At 40.0% G+C, this 19,162-nt stretch overlaps 6 protein-coding genes across 9 annotated transcripts in view; 4 read left to right on the top strand and 2 right to left on the bottom strand.

Annotated features, from left to right (window-relative positions):
- LOC128263298 (uncharacterized) overlaps positions 1 to 19,162 on the top strand; it is a 97,185-nt gene that overhangs the window by 29,724 nt on the left and 48,299 nt on the right. The gene's annotated exons all lie outside the window — the stretch shown is intronic.
- Positions 1,600 to 7,947, top strand: LOC128263225 (glycogen [starch] synthase). 3 transcript variants are annotated; one of them, XM_052998120.1, is made up of 5 exons: positions 1,600 to 1,729; positions 4,234 to 5,207; positions 5,784 to 6,651; positions 6,778 to 6,913; positions 7,467 to 7,947. In XM_052998120.1, exons 2-5 carry the CDS (start codon positions 4,234 to 4,236, stop codon positions 7,556 to 7,558), a joined length of 2,070 nt encoding a protein of 689 aa, XP_052854080.1. In that variant the 5' UTR covers positions 1,600 to 1,729; the 3' UTR covers positions 7,559 to 7,947. The 3 variants fall into 3 exon arrangements, with proteins under 3 accessions (XP_052854080.1, XP_052854088.1, XP_052854071.1); XM_052998128.1 differs by lacking the exon at positions 1,600 to 1,729 and adding an exon at positions 2,365 to 2,470; XM_052998111.1 differs by lacking the exon at positions 1,600 to 1,729 and adding an exon at positions 4,001 to 4,158.
- Positions 9,092 to 11,265, bottom strand: LOC128263292 (uncharacterized). The gene is made up of 2 exons (XM_052998265.1): positions 11,129 to 11,265; positions 9,092 to 10,492 (listed from the first exon to the last, which is right to left on the bottom strand). The coding sequence occupies exons 1-2, from the start codon at positions 11,141 to 11,143 to the stop codon at positions 9,257 to 9,259; spliced, it is 1,251 nt and encodes a 416-aa protein (XP_052854225.1). The 5' UTR covers positions 11,144 to 11,265; the 3' UTR covers positions 9,092 to 9,256.
- Positions 11,954 to 14,292, bottom strand: LOC128263280 (sperm head and tail associated protein). Its single transcript, XM_052998237.1, has 3 exons — positions 14,140 to 14,292; positions 12,825 to 14,078; positions 11,954 to 12,227 (listed from the first exon to the last, which is right to left on the bottom strand). Exons 1-3 carry the CDS (start codon positions 14,267 to 14,269, stop codon positions 12,052 to 12,054), a joined length of 1,560 nt encoding a protein of 519 aa, XP_052854197.1. The 5' UTR covers positions 14,270 to 14,292; the 3' UTR covers positions 11,954 to 12,051.
- LOC128263287 (mucin-2) lies at positions 14,468 to 18,035 on the top strand. The gene is made up of 5 exons (XM_052998251.1): positions 14,468 to 14,638; positions 14,700 to 14,763; positions 15,137 to 15,196; positions 15,270 to 16,142; positions 17,786 to 18,035. Exons 1-5 carry the CDS (start codon positions 14,552 to 14,554, stop codon positions 17,977 to 17,979), a joined length of 1,278 nt encoding a protein of 425 aa, XP_052854211.1. The 5' UTR covers positions 14,468 to 14,551; the 3' UTR covers positions 17,980 to 18,035.
- LOC128263218 (uncharacterized) overlaps positions 18,298 to 19,162 on the top strand; it is a 34,409-nt gene continuing 33,544 nt past the window's right edge. For both annotated transcript variants that reach the window (XM_052998054.1, XM_052998064.1), the window contains exon 1: positions 18,298 to 18,622. The gene's annotated coding sequence lies outside the window, so the exon portion shown is untranslated. The remainder of the gene's footprint in view (positions 18,623 to 19,162) is intronic.

A 19,162-nucleotide genomic window follows, 5' to 3' on the forward strand; every position in this document is an offset into this window, starting at 1 on the left:
TTGTCGCTGCAGGAAATTGCAGAACTAACTAAAAACGAAGGAGGAGGGTGAAAATTAGGGGTAGAACAAGTTTACTAAATGCACGCCAACATGATTTACAGTTAGCCAGCTCCAGCAAGGATATGTCATAAACATAAAAGCTGGTATTTTTGATGTTGTTCTTGTGCCATTGTGTCTGTTATCAATGGATGTTTATCAAGGACACAAAGAGCAAATCGCTTCAAAGACATTCAAAGCAGACTAAGCGGTAAACAACAGTGTGAAGGAGACAAGGAGGGATGGGGGGGGGGGGGGGAGGTAATAATAATAATATTAATGTCCTTTGACCTTGTGGGCCGCAGAGAAAGTCAATTGTTGCTACAGCCCCACCTGGGGACAACATTAAAGATTTATTTTCGTTCAATTTGCAAACGTAAAAACTTCTTTAAAGGTAAAAACAGTTAAAGCTGATATGATACTGAAATATTTGCGTTCACTCAATTGACCCAGTTAACTTCGACCCATTACTGCTCAGTTGGTAAATGATTGCCTGCTCTTCACACTTTTCAATTAATAAACATAAAAACAAACTGAAAGACGACAGAGATATTGCGTGTCCATCTTCCGGTTTTAATTGAGGTTAAGTGAGCGGACATTAAATTGTTTATAGAGCAAGGTTACGACAAACTGATCAAAATTCTGTGAAATATTGCTTTTTATGCGAAAACTGAACGAAATTGAAGGTGAACTGACGATGACGGTGGGCAACTAAGGTCTTTTTAGACATCACGAATGGGATCAAGGTAAGATTGGGTTTCATTCTTAAACATATAGGAACCTTAAAAAAAAAAAATGAAACAGTACCAATATTTAATAATAGTTATAATAAAGCATACACAAATTTAAATTTCTTTAAACATGTTTCGTGTTATTGGCATTGATATGTGTAGAATTAAAATTTAATCAAAACAAATTTACAAATGCTTAAACCGTTTTTTAAGGAAATATATAGCTACAATTAACTGTATACAAATTAATTGACCATTGTAATCTTTTTTGAAAGATATTAAAAACAAAAAAAACTTAACATAAAAAAAAAGAATAATTTGATTTAAAAATGGAAAATCTCAATCCTTTTTTTTTTAAACACAATGTAGACATTTACAATTTAAAAATCCCGCTGATGCTCGCATTCTGGTATTTTTGCTTCAGCTGGCAATGACGTTTACGTTATTCGCTTACGTTGTTTCTTACCGATTGACTGGCGCTGGTTTTTGATTTATTTATTTTAAATCTTAAGCAAATGCGAATGTCATAGGTTTTAAACTTTTAATTTTGTAATTATAATTAAAATAGAATACAAAAGTACGAATATTTTTATAGTCAAAAATTGATCTCAAGTCTCATTACATTAAAGTGTTATTAAACCGTATTTTTTATATTTAAAAATATATTTAAACCTATTTCCATGAGCTTAGTTCTTTTACGTTACTTAACTATAAAAGTACATTAAATTTAGACAGGTATATTTTACCGCTTCTCGCACGGTCACGCTGTCCACCTGGGCGCTCTTTCTTTTCGCTCTCTCCTTTAGCTCTCTCCGCTTTCCTCTCTGCGCAAACTCCCACTCTGCAGCGCAACAACAAGAACTCTCTCGGGTGCCCATGGATTTTCTTGTTGTTTTCGAATTCTTTTTCAGTTATTCGTCTTGTTTCGTGTGGCCAACAACAGCGAGTGCTGTGGCTCTAAGGTGATTTTGTGATTTTATTTTCGAGATCGGGGGACAATATCATTTACAGCTGTGCGCGTGCCAATTTCAGAATTACTCCCACCCTCAAACCCGCAAATGCGGGTACAAACAAACGTCGTTATCAGCGGTTTTTCGCATTGCACTTTGCATTTTGCAATTGGCGCCAAGCGGACGCCTTGGAAACATACAATTCCGAATACCTGCTGGAAAAGTGATAAACGCAAAACATAAACAAAAAGCGTTGATAAGCGTTATTAGTCTTATCAATGCGCCGGCCGCATGAAAATACAAAAAATGACTACAACAAAGTTCAAATTCCTGGCACTGCTCTCTTTCTCTTTCGCTCATTTCAGAGTGCAACAAAAACAAAATTATCAAGTTTTAAACTTGTTGAGCGGGTTAAAAAAAAACCCACCTATATTAAAAAAAACAATAACAAAAAGGGGCCCAAGACGAAAAAACTATACCAATAATGGTGAACAATTTTTAATGCTCTCTCTTTCTCAGCAGCACTGCCACTGACCTTTATTTGACTTTTAGCTGCCGCTCTGGCAATGAAAAAAATATCTCTGCCTGCCACACACAAACACACACATACACTTAGGGTCTCTCAGCTGCTTATTGTTGTTGTTGGGGTTCTTGGAGTTGTGTTGCAGCAGCGCGTGTGTGTGGGTGCGAGCGAGAAAGCAAGAGAGCCTTGTTTTCACGTCTTTCTATTTAATTGAATAAAAATTATCAAGTGTAAGAAGTCATCAATTGTTCAATTGACAAAACTCGTGCCAAGAGGTTTTCCTCACTTTTACTTTTTCTCACATTCTCTCGCTAAATGTTTTCAAACTAATTTTAAGTGAAAAGTGCAAATGTGGGAGAGCAATTAAGTGATAGTTTAAGATCGCCCTTTTTTATCCGGATATCACGCCCTCTAGCGGATGCCACTTGATAAAGTCCTGACAAAGTGAAAGATACAACGACACATTTATAAAACCACTATTAGAACAAAAAATGGTTTAAGTTGAAAGATAGATAACTGTGTTACTACATTTGACCTTTAGAAGTAGTATAGAGCGGTTTACTAAAGTGATCCTAATAGATTTTTGTGTTCTTGACAATAAACTTAAGTTCAATTTTAAATCGCAGGTGCTAAGAAAACAGTTTGAGATCCAGTAAAAGAGTAATTTATTATATCAACACTGATTAGATAAGTAATGGGTGTGTTAACTGCTTTTATTGTCTTCAGAAATTAATATTGGTTAATCTAGGTTTCCCTAAAATTCGATGTTTTTCAAGGTCATACTGGACAACGACCATTTTAAATTGAACAACCCACCCCACACAAGTGTTTTCATTACACTATTAAAAATTTAAAAAAAAATTCATATTGTTCAATAAACTTTAATATTTTTAGAAGAACCAAAATAGTAAATTGTACGCTAGACAATGTAGTCAACTTAATAACAAGTAATAGTTCTTGAAATTGCTTTTAAATCAATTGTAAAGTATATAGAAAAATGTTAAATTTCTATTTATCTGGCGCTTACAGCATTTTTCCTCTCAGCTTGTGACGCTGTCAATGAAAACATTTGCCAAATTTTCCCATATACATATAGTGCGGGAAATTGGCAAACTCATCTTTGCTCAATGACGCCGCTTATTTCCTACATCCGAAAATAGAGCTTTGGTTTATGGACAGCCCAACGTGTGTCTACGTATAAGTAGAGAATATGGCACGTACATAAATGACCGAGTGTCAGGGACATGGTCGATGTCGCATAGCCCGCGTTATCAGCCCATAAACTGCACCGATGCAACTGCACTCGGCTGATAGTGCATCGATCGCACCTCGTTGCGTGGTGATGCAACAAATGCCGGCGTGTGATGGCAATGACCATCCCAACAACGACAACATCGATAGCGGTCGATGCACCGGGAGAAACCTTTTGGTTGTCAGTCCAGAAAAAGGAAAGCAGAGCTTACCAAAACTAAACCAAATTCTTAAGAAGTTATATTTTGCTTTTTAATTCTAGTTATAGACATTTTAGGTAATTACTAAAGAAATGAAGTGAAAGAAACTAGTTTTAAACATATTTTTTTTTGGGGAATTAAAATTTGTTATTTTGTTTTTTATTTGTAGGATTTTTATATATATTGAAAAGATTACTTTTTGAGTTCATATCGCTTAAGTTTAAAAGTTATAGTTATTTTTTTATATGTACGAATGTAAGGCGATAAGGAATCGTAGCTTGTAATGTGTGTCAAGCCGGTAGCTAAATTTAGGTGACACTATCAGTCCGCAACGAGAGCCTCAACGGAGAGGTTCAGCTATAGATCAGCGGCGCCTAGATTAAAGCAGTGCCCAGCATATCAAGAAGATGCGGAGACAGCAGTCCTATCGTTTTGAGGACAATGAGTCCACTTCCTATGCCCTGAGGGTGGGGAATAATTACGTCAAAACCCCTTGGAAAGCGTTCAAACATTAATCGTTATTATGTATTTCTGTCTTCCAGATGAATCGTCGCTTTTCGAGAGTGGAGTCCGGGGCGGACCTGAAGGATTACTTCGATCGAGGAGACATCGCCTCCAGGGAGAATCGCTGGAACTTCGAGGTGGCATGGGAGGTGGCCAACAAGGTGGGCGGCATTTACACGGTGATCCGGTCGAAGGCCTATGTCTCCACCGAGGAGATGGGCGAGCAGCTGTGCATGATGGGTCCCTACAAGGAGAGCTGTGCCCGCACCGAGATGGAGGAGATGGAGTTCCCCAGGGGAAATCCCCTACTAGATGCCGTGAACTCCATGCGATCGCGGGGCTATAAAATCCACACCGGTCGCTGGCTGGTAGACGGAAATCCCCAACTAATCCTATTCGATATTGGATCCGCCGCCTGGAAGTTGGATCAGTTCAAATCGGAGATGTGGGAGAAGTGCCATATAGGAATACCTCATTTGGATATTGAGACCAACGATGCCATTATCCTGGGCTTCATGATAGCCGAGTTCCTGGAGGAGTTCCGCAATTTCGCCGTGACTTATTCGCAAACAAACGAGCTGAGTCCCCCGAGAATTGTTGCCCATTTCCATGAGTGGCAAGCTGGCGTTGCTCTGATCGTCCTACGTACTCGGCTTGTGGAGATTGCCACTGTTTTCACCACCCATGCCACACTATTGGGTCGTTACTTGTGCGCTGGCAATACCGATTTCTACAATAATCTGGATAAGTTTGCCGTAGACGAGGAAGCGGGCAAACGGCAGATCTACCATCGCTATTGCCTGGAGCGAGGCGCCACCCATTTGGCTCACGTGTTCACCACCGTCTCGGAGATTACGGGCTACGAGGCGGAGCATCTGCTCAAGCGCAAGCCGGACATCATCACGCCGAACGGTTTGAATGTAAAGAAATTCTCGGCCATCCACGAATTCCAAAATTTGCATGCCGTCGCCAAGGAGAAGATCAACGAATTCGTGCGGGGACATTTCTACGGGTAAGTCTGGCACAAGTACTTATATACTCGATTATTCCAATTACACTTTGTAGTGTCCAATGCTCAGCCACATATTAATGTTTTCAATTCATCAAATACAATTAATCATTTAATATAGAATTATGAGTGGCTTACACTTTTGTTTGTCGACTAAAAAGGCAATAAAAACACAACCCCAAAATGTTTTTGTATTCAATGTTACGCGAAAATGTTTTCAATCTTCAATCTTGTACACCCTTGAATAAAGGTTAATCAATCGAAACATGACTTACTGTAATCTACATGCATGATAATATGATTTTAAATGTATAATGAATACATGCTAGATCAAAATTAATGTAGTCAGATTATTTAGCAAGATTACAGTTTTAAAATATTTGACGAGAGCAAAATTTATAAATAGTTTTCATGGCTTAAGATTTTTAAGAACTTTAGGAAACGATTGTGTGGGCTTTATTTTTAGAAAATGTTGAAAAACTTTTTTAAATTCTGTTTTAAGAAAATACATTTTTTTGTTTGCTTTGATTTGTTTTGCATTGTTGGCTTTAATTGATTTATTTTTATACTTCCCCATAGACACATTGACTTCGATCTGGACAAGACCCTGTACTTTTTCATTGCCGGTCGCTACGAGTTCGGCAACAAGGGTGCCGACATCTTCATAGAGGCGCTGGCTCGCTTAAATGCGATGCTGAAGCACGAGAAGCCGGACACCACCGTGGTGGCCTTCCTGATCTTCCCCACCAAGACGAACAACTTCAACGTGGACTCGCTGCGGGGACATGCCGTGATCAAACAGCTGCGGGACACGATCAACAACGTCCAGCAGGAGGTGGGCAAGCGGATGTTCGACACTTGCCTGAGGGGCAACATCCCCAGCGCCGATGATCTGCTGCAGAAGGAGGATCTGGTGAAGATCAAGCGCTGTATGTTCGCCATGCAGCGCGATTCGATGCCGCCGGTAACCACGCACAATGTGGCCGATGATTGGAACGATCCGGTCCTCTCGTCCATCCGTCGCTGCCATCTGTTCAACTCGCGTCACGACCGTGTCAAGATGGTCTTCCATCCGGAGTTCCTCACGTCCACCAACCCGCTCTTCGGCATCGACTACGAGGAGTTCGTTCGTGGCTGCCACTTGGGTGTCTTCCCCTCGTACTACGAGCCCTGGGGATACACTCCCGCCGAGTGCACGGTGATGGGAATTCCCAGCGTGACCACCAATCTGTCCGGATTCGGTTGCTTCATGGAGGAGCACATCAGCGATCCCAAGTCCTATGGCATCTACATCGTGGACCGTCGCTATATCGGACTGGAGAACAGCGTGCAGCAGCTGTCCAGCTTCATGATGGACTTCTCGCGGTTGAACCGCCGCCAGCGCATCATCCAGCGTAATCGTACGGAGCGATTGAGTGACCTGCTTGACTGGCGCACCCTGGGCATTGTTAGTATTTTACGGGCTCGTTCCGTTACTCATATAGTTTTCATTATACCAAAAGCCCTCTCACTCACTGTCTCTCTATTAATTTATATATATTACACTAACCTTACTATATATTCGCTTTTGCAGTACTACAGACAGGCCAGGGTTAAGGCCTTGCAGGCTGTTTACCCCGACTACGTGGATGAGTTGACTCTCTACGGATCGCGCAACAATTTGATCTTCTCGCGGCCGCACAGCGAACCGCCCAGCCCAACTTCGTCGCGTAAGTGGGAGGATGAAGAGTGTGATCGCTAAAAAAAATCTGAATATTCTAAATTATACTCCAAACTTTTCATTGTTTATGCATTTTGAATTATGTTGTTGTCGAATCTTTACAAGTTTTTTATTGTTGACTATTTTGGTACACTTTTAAATAAAATAGCTGTTGGACATTCCACTTTTACTTTAGTTTTACCTATTTCTGCTTAGTCATCACTCTTTTTAATAAATTTTCAACAGCTGCTTAGAACTATTAATTTGTATTTATTTAGTTTCAATGTCAAATAAAATATACCTCTTTTTTAAAAAAGGGCTAAAAGTAAGCAGTGAATTATTTGAAATTGATAATCGAGTGTGCAATATATGCAAGTTTATTATATATACTGATAAGGACCTAAAAAAAAATCATTGAATACTTTTAGACAACTAAAATAATGCAATTAAATACCTAAACAATCTAAACTAATCGATTTAAAGAATATTTATTTAATAAGCGTTCACTCTTTTGTTTTTATAAGACTCATAATGGCATGATCTAACCAAATTTATCCTATTAGGTCACACCACACCAGCTCCATCGGTACACGGCTCGGATGATGAGGACTCCGTGGATGAGGAAACCGAACTCAAGGAATTGGGCATCAAGTAGAGCCTCACGCCGAACTGAACGCCTTTAAAATTGTAGCGGACAAACCAATTAAAACCAACACACGCGCAATATTACCATAAGTTCTAGTAGTCTTGTTCCACTATTGTTCATCGAGAAAAGTGTTGCTGGGTCAGAGCAGACGATCGAGACCCCTGCACAGAAGCCTACGAAACTATCTACCTGCAGCTGAAATGCCAGAACAAATGTCTTCACATCAAATCAAATTATTAACATTATGTATGCCCAGATCGCAAGCGTAAGCATTCGAGCAGGACGAATCCAGATTTTATTAAACGTTGTTTAGTCTATAAGGAGAATGAGGTCTGCCCGCCCTTTCACCCTGCTCCATACCCTGCCTATCAAATAAATCGTTATTTAAAGTACACTCATTTGACCTGGATCTTTACTGCATTTGCGCCTAAGCTGATAAGTTATCGGGACTATAAAAATAATGTTATGTTCAGTTGTCAGTAAACATATTATTGCGGCTGCAGAAATATGTTTTTACCCTTTATACGTTATTAGGCAGGTATAAAAAGTCGAACTTCCACTCGAAACTGTGAAGTCAAAAGCGTTTATAATGGCAGTAGCTTGCTTTCTTATTCATTCTTTTACATTCTTTATTTGGAATTGCTCTTCTGTCGTCTAAGCGAAGTGCACAATAGTTCAATGGAGATAAGATTTTAACAAGAAAGAAAGCAAACTTCGGCAAGCCGAAGTTCATATACCCTTGCAGCTATTGCAAGAATTAAATACTTTTGAAAACATTAAAATTATGATTTACTTGCGTATACGTTGAAAAACATTGAAGCTATGATGATTTGCAGCTCAATTATTAGATAGTTATTTTATATATTTTTATTATTTCTATGGGAGCTATGTGATATAGTCGTTTGAATGTGATGAAAATTAAACCGTAATTCTGAAATAACTACCCTATACTATATGTCGAAGAAATACAAAAAAAATTGAAAAACAGCAAAGTTATAATTTTTTTCATTTTTTTTCCGATTGTTCCCATGGGAGCTATATGATATAGTCGTCCGATTTTGATGAAATTTAAACCGTAATTCTGAAATAATTAACCATTACTATATGTCGAAGAACTAAGAAAAAATTTAAAAAACAGCAAAGCTAAAATTTTTTTTTATTTATTTTTCCGATGGTTCCTATGGGAGCTATATGCTATAGTCGTCCGATCCGGCTCGTTCCGACTTATATACTACCTGCAATAGAAAGACAACTTTTGGGAATGTTTCATGCAGATAGCTTTAAAACTGAGAGACTAGTTTGCGTAGAAACGGACGGACAGACGAACGGACAGACGGACATGGCTAGATCGACTCTGCTAGTGATGCTGATCAAGAATATATATACTTTATAGGGTCGGAAATGTCTCCTTCACTGCGTTGCAAACTTCTGACTGAAATTATAATACACTCTGCAAGGGTATAAAAAACGTTTAAGCTTTTAAATCCAATTCTGAGCTCGTAAAATGGTTTTGAGAAATAGAGAATAGATATGTAAGAAAGGTCTAAGAACATTTAAGAACAAGGTTGTAAAACTTTATTAGAAAATCTTTATACACAAATGGCGAGTTTATTCTAGGTTTTGTTTTGTCAAAAATACTATTAGATATAGAGTCAAAAATTTTCGTTAAAAATCTCAAGAGCTTTTTATTACAAATGGCTTGTAGAATTAATTTCCTCGATTGCGTTTACTGTAAGCAGAGCGCACAAAGGTTCGGCGGTTTTGTCGCCGACGTCTTCTTCGCTGGACTCCATATTCGTATTCCTCCGAATCCTGGCCATCCTCAGATTGCTGTTCCTGATGGGCAGCAGGTGCCTGTTGCGAATCCTCAATAGTCTTGTTGTCTAGGCAATTCTCAACGTTATCATCGTCACATAAAATCCAGCCATCGTTTCCCGAGCCAGCAATGATGTTGTCTTCATTCTCATATCCTTTGTTATTTCCATTCTTATTTCCATTATTAGGGAAGTTGCCAAAGGATGGATATGGCACATAGGGATTGTACATGTAGGGAGCATTGTACATAGGCATCAGGGGCGCTCCGAATCCCTGGAAACAACCTGCACACTGGGCGGGCAGGCCACTTTGCAGGATATATCCATAGGGCATATTGAGGCACTGCTGGCAGGTGGAGCGTTTCACTCTCGGCGGCTGAACGACATCCACATTTTGACCCTGGTTCTGGCCACAAGAGAAGTAGGGCCAATTGTTGCCAAAGTAGTGACACGGCGCTCTTTGGCTGGACTTCTTCGAGTGGGATCTCCTCCGCCGGGGCACATATTCGATGGTCTCGTGGCATTTGTCGCCATCTTCGGCATCGCATTGGACCACTCTTTTGGCCAACATCACTCTGGCCTGACACCTTTCGCCACAAACCCGTTGGCGGCTCTTCTCCCTGCAACTGTGGCCACCCTCGTGCTCACACTCTCGATCCAAGACCACCACATGGCAACAGGAACCATGGTCACTGTAGCCCAATCCGAAGCGTCCTCCCACCTGGGACACATTCTGCTCCACCTGGACATTGACCTCGTTTCGATTCTGGATTTGGTGCTCGATGATATTGTTGATCTCGTTGGTCAGCCGAATAATGTTGGTGGTATTAAGCGGTACTTGTGGTGGTGCCACCACATCCGTATCATTGATGCCCTGAACCATCAGCGGCTTGTCGTACAGTTGCGGGCACACAGGACACTCATCCTCGCAGGACTGATTGCCATCGCAAACAGATACACAATTGTCCCTGTTCGCCTGACATTCCTCGTAGTCCCGCAGAGTGGGCTGATCATAGTTCTGGAGCGGAGTTTGCACCACAATCGTGTTGCTTTTCAACTGATCCTCGGCGGTGGATACTGCGCTAAAGGTCAGCAGGTGGAGGAGCCCAACCACCGCCCACAGCAGCATCTGCAATAATAATTTGAAAAACAAAACATTATAGCTTATGGAATCATATAGTATCGAATGAATCGAAAATTTGGATTTAGTTTTTATTGAAGGCCATGGTTAAGCGCATGAAAAATATATAATTTGATCGCTGGTTTTTATTGTTTTTAGTGTGTATATTTTGTTGAAGCCCTTTTCTAAGATAAGATTAGATTTCAAACCTTTTTTAAACATCTCGTCACTTTCTTCAAAACTGAATGCAAAAACAAATAAATCAAATTAAAGTGTGAGTCAACAAGACTTTATTAAAACCAATTTGAAAGAATTGATATTTAGATACGTTAGACTTTTCTTCTCTAGTTGTCCAATTAGTTTACTCTATTTAAAGACTACTTTACGGTGTCAAGTATCAATAGTTTGTGATGTTTATCATTAATATAAATAGGCCCATCAAATTCACTACCATCTGACAATCAAGTAAATTTCATAACGATCGTTTGATAACAAAAGTGCGAAAAAAACAAAGTGCCTTGAAATTAATTTGGCAGCGTTTTTGTCACTATCGCTACCATTGCTGGCTTTTTGAACGAATTCCAATTAACATTAAAACAGCACCGAATTGTCGGACTTTGGTGATCCCGGCAGTTTATTACTCACCTTGGAATGCGGCATTATCGAGTGTTTGGCGGTTTCTTCGGTTTGCTTCGATTTAATGTTACGTCCGCTGGTGCGAAAAGTGGAGTCTCAACTGCAGTGGTTGAGTGGTGGGCTATCCCCCACCTACCCTTGAAGATAAGGTTAGATAACACTATCAAAGAATTGATTGCTGGCGGAGCTTTCACTCAATTGCCAGTCGAAACACTAGGAGTTCCACGGTTCAACGTGCTGCTCAATTCACAATTCACAATTTACAATTCACAATCCACATGCGAACGATTATCATCAGCTTAATATAGGACTGAAAAGATTTTTGCACTCACAATTGATGTGTGTTCTCCAACAGCATAGAACCCATTCAAAAACATTCATACAATTGCCTACATCCGCTTCCAAAAGTTCAAGCTCAAGATTTTATTGGTATGGCGCTCGGAATGTTCGAATATGACGCAGTAACAACACTTTGCCCTATGACGTCAAGTTATTGAAGTAAATGGACTTATAGATACGTATAATACCAAAAAAAAAAGTAAACAGCTAACAGGGAACCTGAGGAGCTCAAAGAATCAACTAGACTGAAATGTTATCTATGGTCAAATACTAACAAATTGTTTTATATTTTAATTAAGAGTGGTCAGAAATAAAAGCCTGGTATAAACGAGTGCATAGCCTAGTTTGAACTGTTTAAGTGACGGCTATCATTTAGTTTTTATTATCTAATGACTAATACACTGTTCTAATCATTTCAGCAGAAGAATAAGAATTGTTAGCGTCCAAGTGTTTAATAAAAAAAAACAAGCCACTTTCAACATTTGTAACATTGTGTTTATTACATATTACCCAACATGATTACTTATTAAAACAACAATCAATTTTCTTCCAATATTCGAAAGTTTGATATTCCTTAATTGATTGAGTAGCATTTATGGGGCCGGGAACCACCCATCTTCAGATCGGCAGCCCATTTGACCAGGATACTGGGAGCAGTATTGGGTCTGGTCGTAATAGGCGCAGTTGTGGCTGCTGCACTTGTAGGAATAGCAGTACGAGGAGCAGGTCGAAAAGTCACCCATCGCACAGCCGCTGCAGTCGTAGTAGTCTATGGGCGAAAAAAAAAAAAACACACAGAAAGTTAGAAATATATATATAGGAGTATAGTTAGTATGCTTTCACATTTAAGCCCTAAGTTGTGAAACTCTAAAGAAAGAAAAAAATCAGATATAAAAAGTTTAAATTAATTATAAAATAATCCATTTACTGAGTGAAAAAACACTTATGCTTTACATTTAAAAAACAATTTAACCTAATTTTGGATTAATTTTGTTTGATAAAATAAACGTTTTTAAGTGCCAAACATAAAAATAAAAAAATAAACATAAAATCTCTGATAAATTACGTTTATTAGATTCCAGAATACTTATCATTACATCAGGTTAAGCAAACTATTTTAAATTAAACGATAAATAAACTTGAGTTCCGAAAATCGAGCACTGTAAGCTCTTAAATCAATATTTAATTGGGCTAAAATTGTTTTGTTTTGAACGTTTTTAGAAGTGATATTAAAATCAAAAAAATTATGAGGGAAAACTGGATAACTTTTAAGTAAAGTAATCACATCACATGCTCGATTAAATATTTCGAAGCGTTTCTGGCCAGTTGCTTCATTATGTATGATTTATTTGTGTAGAAAACTTACTGTGAGCCTGCTGGCAAATTCCACCGGTGGACTGGCATCCTTGACCCGCCCAGTTGGGCGGCAGCACCACCATCTGGGTGTTGGCCTGCGTCCAAGTGGTCACTGTTGGCGGTGCGAGCACCACCTTGTTGGCACTGCAGAAGGAGCCACACTGCTGCTGACTCCTGCTGAAGCACTTGTATGCGACCTGATCCGCCTGGGTGGTGCAAATCCGGGGAGCCACCACATTGCAGCAGGGTCCAGAGGGCGGCTGCGGCATCACCGGTTCCTCCTCCTCCTCCTCATCCTCCTCCTGCTGCTCCGCAGAGGTTGGTCCTTGGATTGCGATGGAGGCGTTGACCTGGACATTGTTCACGTTGTTGGTGACCAGGTGGGGTAGAGCGCCAGCCTGCTGATGGACATGGCTCTCTATGTGGATGTTGCCAATCTGCACGGGCTGGGGCTTCGAGCACCTGATCCCCGTCCAAACATATCCTGCGGGGCAGCGTGCCTGAATGCAGCGCCCTTCGGCGTATCCGTATCCGTATCCTCCGCAGAAGAGAAGGCGGCAGACGCCCCTAACCAGGATCGTTCCTTCCCGACACCTGGTAATAGTAGCCGGTGGTGGAGTGGTTACTGGGACTGGGACTGGGTAGGGATGTTGTGTTGTATGTGCTGGTGGTGCTGGTGGTGCTGGTGGTGGTGGTGGTGGATAGGGCATTGGAGTTGGGTAAAAAGTGGGAGGGGAGGGAGTAATAGTTGGTGGAGGTGTCGGACAAGGAGTATTGGGACAGTTGGTGGGACAACTATTAGGACACTGCGTGGATTGATTGCAGTTATTAGAACACGTTGTTGGACAACTATTAGGACAAGACGGAGGACAGACAGTGGGCTGAACAGGAGCAGTGGGTACCACAATGGGATCTAAGGGAGCATTCGGACAAGCAGGAGTGCCAGGAACAACGACTGGAGGACTAGGTACCACAATGGGATCTAAGGGAGCATTCGGACAAGCAGGAGTGCCAGGAACAACGACTGGAGGACTAGGTACCACAATGGGATCTAGAGGAGCATTCGGACAAGCAGGAGTGCCAGGAACAACGACTGGAGGATTAGGTACCACAATGGGATCTAAAGGAGCATTCGGACAAGCAGGAGTGCCAGGTACAACGACTGAAGTACCAGGTTGACAGGGAATCCCCGTTTGACCACCGCAACCAGCGTTAAACACATTTACAATGACTTGGCCGCAAGCGCCATTGGTGTAAGTCTGACCTGAGGATTTAGAAACAGCCATTTTCGATCGAGAAACATAAGTGCTTCAACTAAAACTTACCACTCTGACAGGGATTGGGTATGGGTATGGAATTGGCGATAACCTCCGCGGGGATTAGTCCAAGGCAGATTAGCAGCAGCAGCAGCAGCAGCTGCTGCAGAACCCGGGAACGCTCTTTCCAATCAGACATGCCGCTTCGAACTGAGCTCGGCCCGCACCGTTTGCGGATCAGGAACAGCTGAGGCTGTGGCCCAGCCAACCTTCGACGTTAACCTTCGAGGTTATCAGGGCGCCAGCAATTATGCGGCCCATTCAGAATCATCGCAAACCCAGTGAGCTCATCGCCGGATCGAATCGAATTCGATTAGTCTCTCTTTAAGTGCGAACAGCCGCGCATCGTGAATCTCTGTCCCAGATTCTCAGATTCACAGATTCCCAGATCCCGGAGATCTCGATCCGGAAGTCAATCGGTATGCTTTCGAAATCACTTGGATCGCCTCTGTTTGGCTGCCTGATCATCATCAGTGCAATCTGTGGCATCGCTCAATCGAATACCGTGGTAACGAAAAGTGATTAATTAGTTATTGATTAGGAGTTACCAATTCCCATCGTTCCCACAGCAGTCCTCCTGTCCGACGGGCTATCAATATGTCGACGAGAAGTGCTTTAGCTTCTGTTCCGAGGGTAAGATCTCTCCCTAAAAATCATTTAAATGTTCATTTTTTGTATCAGCAATCAGTAAAAACAATCAATGGTTTCATACCATGTTTTTAAACAGTTTACAAAATAAACAAAGTCTTCATAGGTCCACTATATTTTTAGCCTTTGTCAAGCACATGCTGTTTTGTAGACAATTAAAGTTCTATTTATATGTGATGCTGCTCATTATCAGCAAGGTCCGACACTCAAATTATTTATTGGCTCAAGTAATGATTTTAACTTATCAAACGATTAATATTTGTGATATTTCTTGAACTATACAAATAACAATTACGTTGCTGTCCAGTTCAAAGAGTTCTACAAATATAGTGACCTTTTTCTAATGTTTTTATATTAGGCCAGTACTTACACATAGATGGAAAATGCTACCCACAGACTACGTATAGGTGTGGCCCAGGTAAGGATTCGTCTTATTTAATTGTGATAATAGGTTTCTATTAATCAGTATCATCTTTTTCATTTATGTTTAGGATATTTCCTTAACAGTGATGGAAAGTGCTATCGCACAAGTCCTGAACCCTGTCCTTTTGAGTCCACAACCACAACAACAACAGAACCCACTACTACAACAACCACCACAACAACAACAGAGCCTACAACTACAACCACTACAACAACAACTGAACCTACCACAACAACAACAACCACTGAGCCACCTATAGTTTATCCTCCCATTCTTGACGAACTGACTCGCTGTCCGCCGGGCTCGATTTACTTCGACTCACAATGCCGGAAAATCGTCTGTTCGGAAGGTGAATACTACGCTGGACGCTGCATTTTCTCCGCCTGTCCGCCGGGAACTGTTTGGTTTGGTAAACGTTGCCAGGAACCAGGATACATCACCACTATCCTGGAGATTGGCAATGAGATCCACAATGAGCACAGATACACGGTGACCAGCGAAAACATAAATCGGGTAGAGTACATTACAGCCGCACCTTACGATCCGGATAAGGACAAGACCTACGACTTTAGTACACCCATAAGTGTCCCAGATAATAGTGTATACCCAACAACAACAACAACAACAACAACAAGGCGTCCCTGGATATATACCAGCATTAGGCCAACCACGGAGCAGTCGGTGGTGGGTGAACCCTTCCCGGGACGAGTTCCCACGCCGGGTTGCTGTTTCGTGAAGAGTCCCCGCATCTGCGTCAACTATGCCCCCAACTGGGTGTGCTCCACCAAGGAGAAGAAGTTCTGCGATCCCAGGGTCTGTACGGCGCCCGTAGTTTATCTCAAGCCTCCGCAGATAGTCCATGGTGAAAACCCAAAGCGGGTGATAATGCCACCCAATCCGCCGCTCCTGGCCTGCAGTACGCCGGAGTGCAAGGAGAGCGGTGAGTTTGATTACATTATTATTTAAATATTTGCTTACAATGGCAATCAACATATTTTAACTATGAAATAATTAATTTTCGGTACTGATTAAGCGGCGAGGGGTGTTTTGATTAAATCAAAGGGTAACACACTTTCATTTTTTATTTTTAAGTATGTAAAAATTAAGATTTAATATGAAAAAAAAATGTAAGTCAACAATTTTCCCTTTTGGTTCAAACCAATTAATAAGGTTAATAATTATTATTAACTACTTTAAGTAAATTTATATTTTGAAAAAACAAGAAAGGAAGCAAACTTCGGCTAGCCGAAGTTTATATACCTTGCAGTCATAACAATTATTCGGTATATTTATTTGGCACAAAATTATTATGACAGCCATAGTATTACAATTTTAATAGAACTTAAAATGTTATTATAAAATAGTGTAAGCCGATAATATTTTATCATACAAACATGTAGATAACAAAATTATTTATTTTTAGAGGATATTCTGAAATATTAAACCATTACTAAATGTCGAAGAACTAAAAAAAAAATTAAAAAACAGCAAAGTTATAAGTTTTTTTATTTTTTTCCGATTGTTCCTATGGGAGCTATATGATATAGTCGTCCGATTTTGATGAAATTTAAACCGATATTCTGAAATATTAAACCATTACTAAATGCCGAAGAACTAAACAAAAAATTAAAAAACAGCAAAGTTATAATTTTTTTCATTTATTTTTCCGATTGTTCCTATGGGAGCTATATACTATAGTCGTCCGATTTTGATAAAATTTAAACCATAATTCTGAAATATTAAACCATTACTAAATGTCGAAGAACTAAAAAAAAAATTAAAAAACAGCAAAGTTATAATTTTTTTCATTTATTTTTCCGATTGTTCCTATGGGAGCTATATGCTATAGTCGTCCGATCCGGCTCGTTCCGACTTATATACTACCTGCAATAGAAAGACAACTTTTGGGAAAGTTTCATGCAGATAGCTTTAAAACTGAGAGACTAGTTTGCATATAAACGGACGGACAGACGGACAGACGGACAGACGGACAGACGGACAGACGGACAGACGGACATGGCTAGATCAACTCGCCTAGTGATGCTGATCAAGAATATATATACTTTATAGGGTCGGAGATGTCTCCTTCACTGCGTTGCAAACTTCTGACTGAAATTATAATACCCTCTGCAAGGGTATAAAAAATGCTGCATTCAAACATTTTTGAGTTTAATTTTACTATGCCATTTTTTTCTAACTAAAGTAGTTTTCCCATAAAACAAAACAAAAACTCTTTCAATATTTCTCATTTTTATATTTATATGCATAACGATCATCGTTTAAAACAATATGAATGTTAAATGTACTAAGCAACAAAGGCATTCCAAAAGCAAATGTTTGAACAAAATCCTATCACCTTTCTACCGCCGAAAAAAAACAAGTTCGACTCACATGAATAATTTAGGGCGCAAACACTAATTATATTAATTAAATTTAAAATACAAAATAAATGTTTATTTAAACGTCCTTAAAAATGAAGTTATCAAAGAAAGTAATGTTTTTCAAAAATATACTAGAAATTCGTTACAGTTTTAAAATCTCTAAGTATGTACTTTAAATAAAATTTTTTTTTTAATCCCGCAGAGGTTTTGGATTGTTCCGGCTGCAAGGATAATCGGCGAGAAAAGTGCTCGCCAGGCTGCTACAGCTACTACTGCCCCAATGGATCCTGCGCATTTATGAACACCGAGGACTTTTGCGCCATATATCCTGGCGAATTTGGGTGTAATGCGAAAGATGGATGTATCTGGGACTGGTGCAGTAAGAAGTGCTACTAGCTCTAGCTCTGTCAATTGTTAATCTTTAAATCTTAAATAAATCAAGTAAACATTTATTTTGCTGCTTTATGTATTTATTGATTAATTAATGTTAAAAGAAATCCCCCTGGGAAAAAAGTAATAATTTGAATTCAAATAAAAACCATCTTAAAATATCGATAAATAGTGGGAACACACTCCCAATTGGATTTAGCAAAGGACATAGCTCCACCGCACTCTCTCTTGTTTCGCTCTCTCACGAAAGCAGGTATGCTATTCCGATGAATCGATAACAAGTGGGGACTTTGGGGACAGCTGTTGTCGCGTATCTCATTTTGTTTTTGCATCGCGAGCGGGTCGGTCGTCGAAACGGATTCGAATTGGAGTCGGAATAGCGGGTTACCGGAGAGCGGGCGCCTTTCTGTGTGCTTTTGAAAAAAGTTTGTTTGAAAAAATAGTAAAGCAAACGGCGCCGCTAAGTGTGCGCGAGTGTGAGTGTGCCCCTGTGTTTTCGTGTGTTTGCAAATACAAAAGAAGCAGCCCCCAAGCAAAAACAACAACAAAGTGTCGACTTTGGCGGTGGCAGTGCAGTAAGAGCGACGCAGCAGCGCAGCGGCAGCGACGTCCAGTGCATTTTGGTGCAAACTAGTTGTTGTTGTGAGAGGTACGATATATATCTATGTGTGTGAGTTAGTGGGTGGGAGTTATTTGCTTATTTTGTTGTGGTTTTGTCATGTTTTCATCATGTAACAAAAGCAAAATAACAGACATTTGGGAAACAATTATTTAATAAATACAATTATTGTGATAACATATTTTCAAAATGTCAACGAATAAAATAAATGACAAACCAAACTCAAATCAAAAAAAAATCATTTTAAACCAAAAAATAAAATAAAGTAAGCCAAATGACAGAAGCAAAATATAAAAAAAAAAACTACAGAAAATAAACAAAATGGCAAAAGCAAAATAAAAGAAAAATCATTTTTAATAAACCGCAAAGGGCTGTTGTATAAGCATTTGTTTACATAGTGCAAAAACCCATAAATTGTAGAATATTCCCCCAGCAGCGAAGTGTTCTGGCTCTCCATCCCCCTCCCTCTTTTTCTCGCTGTCGCTTGTGTTAATTGAAAAAAAAAATCAACAAACTTCCTGTTTTTTTTGTGCCTCCCTCTCCTTTCCGCACTTTTCATAACTGTTGCCG

The sequence above is a fragment of the Drosophila gunungcola genome, chromosome 3R (genome assembly GCF_025200985.1).
Source record: "Drosophila gunungcola strain Sukarami chromosome 3R, Dgunungcola_SK_2, whole genome shotgun sequence".
NCBI lineage: Eukaryota > Metazoa > Arthropoda > Insecta > Diptera > Drosophilidae > Drosophila > Drosophila gunungcola.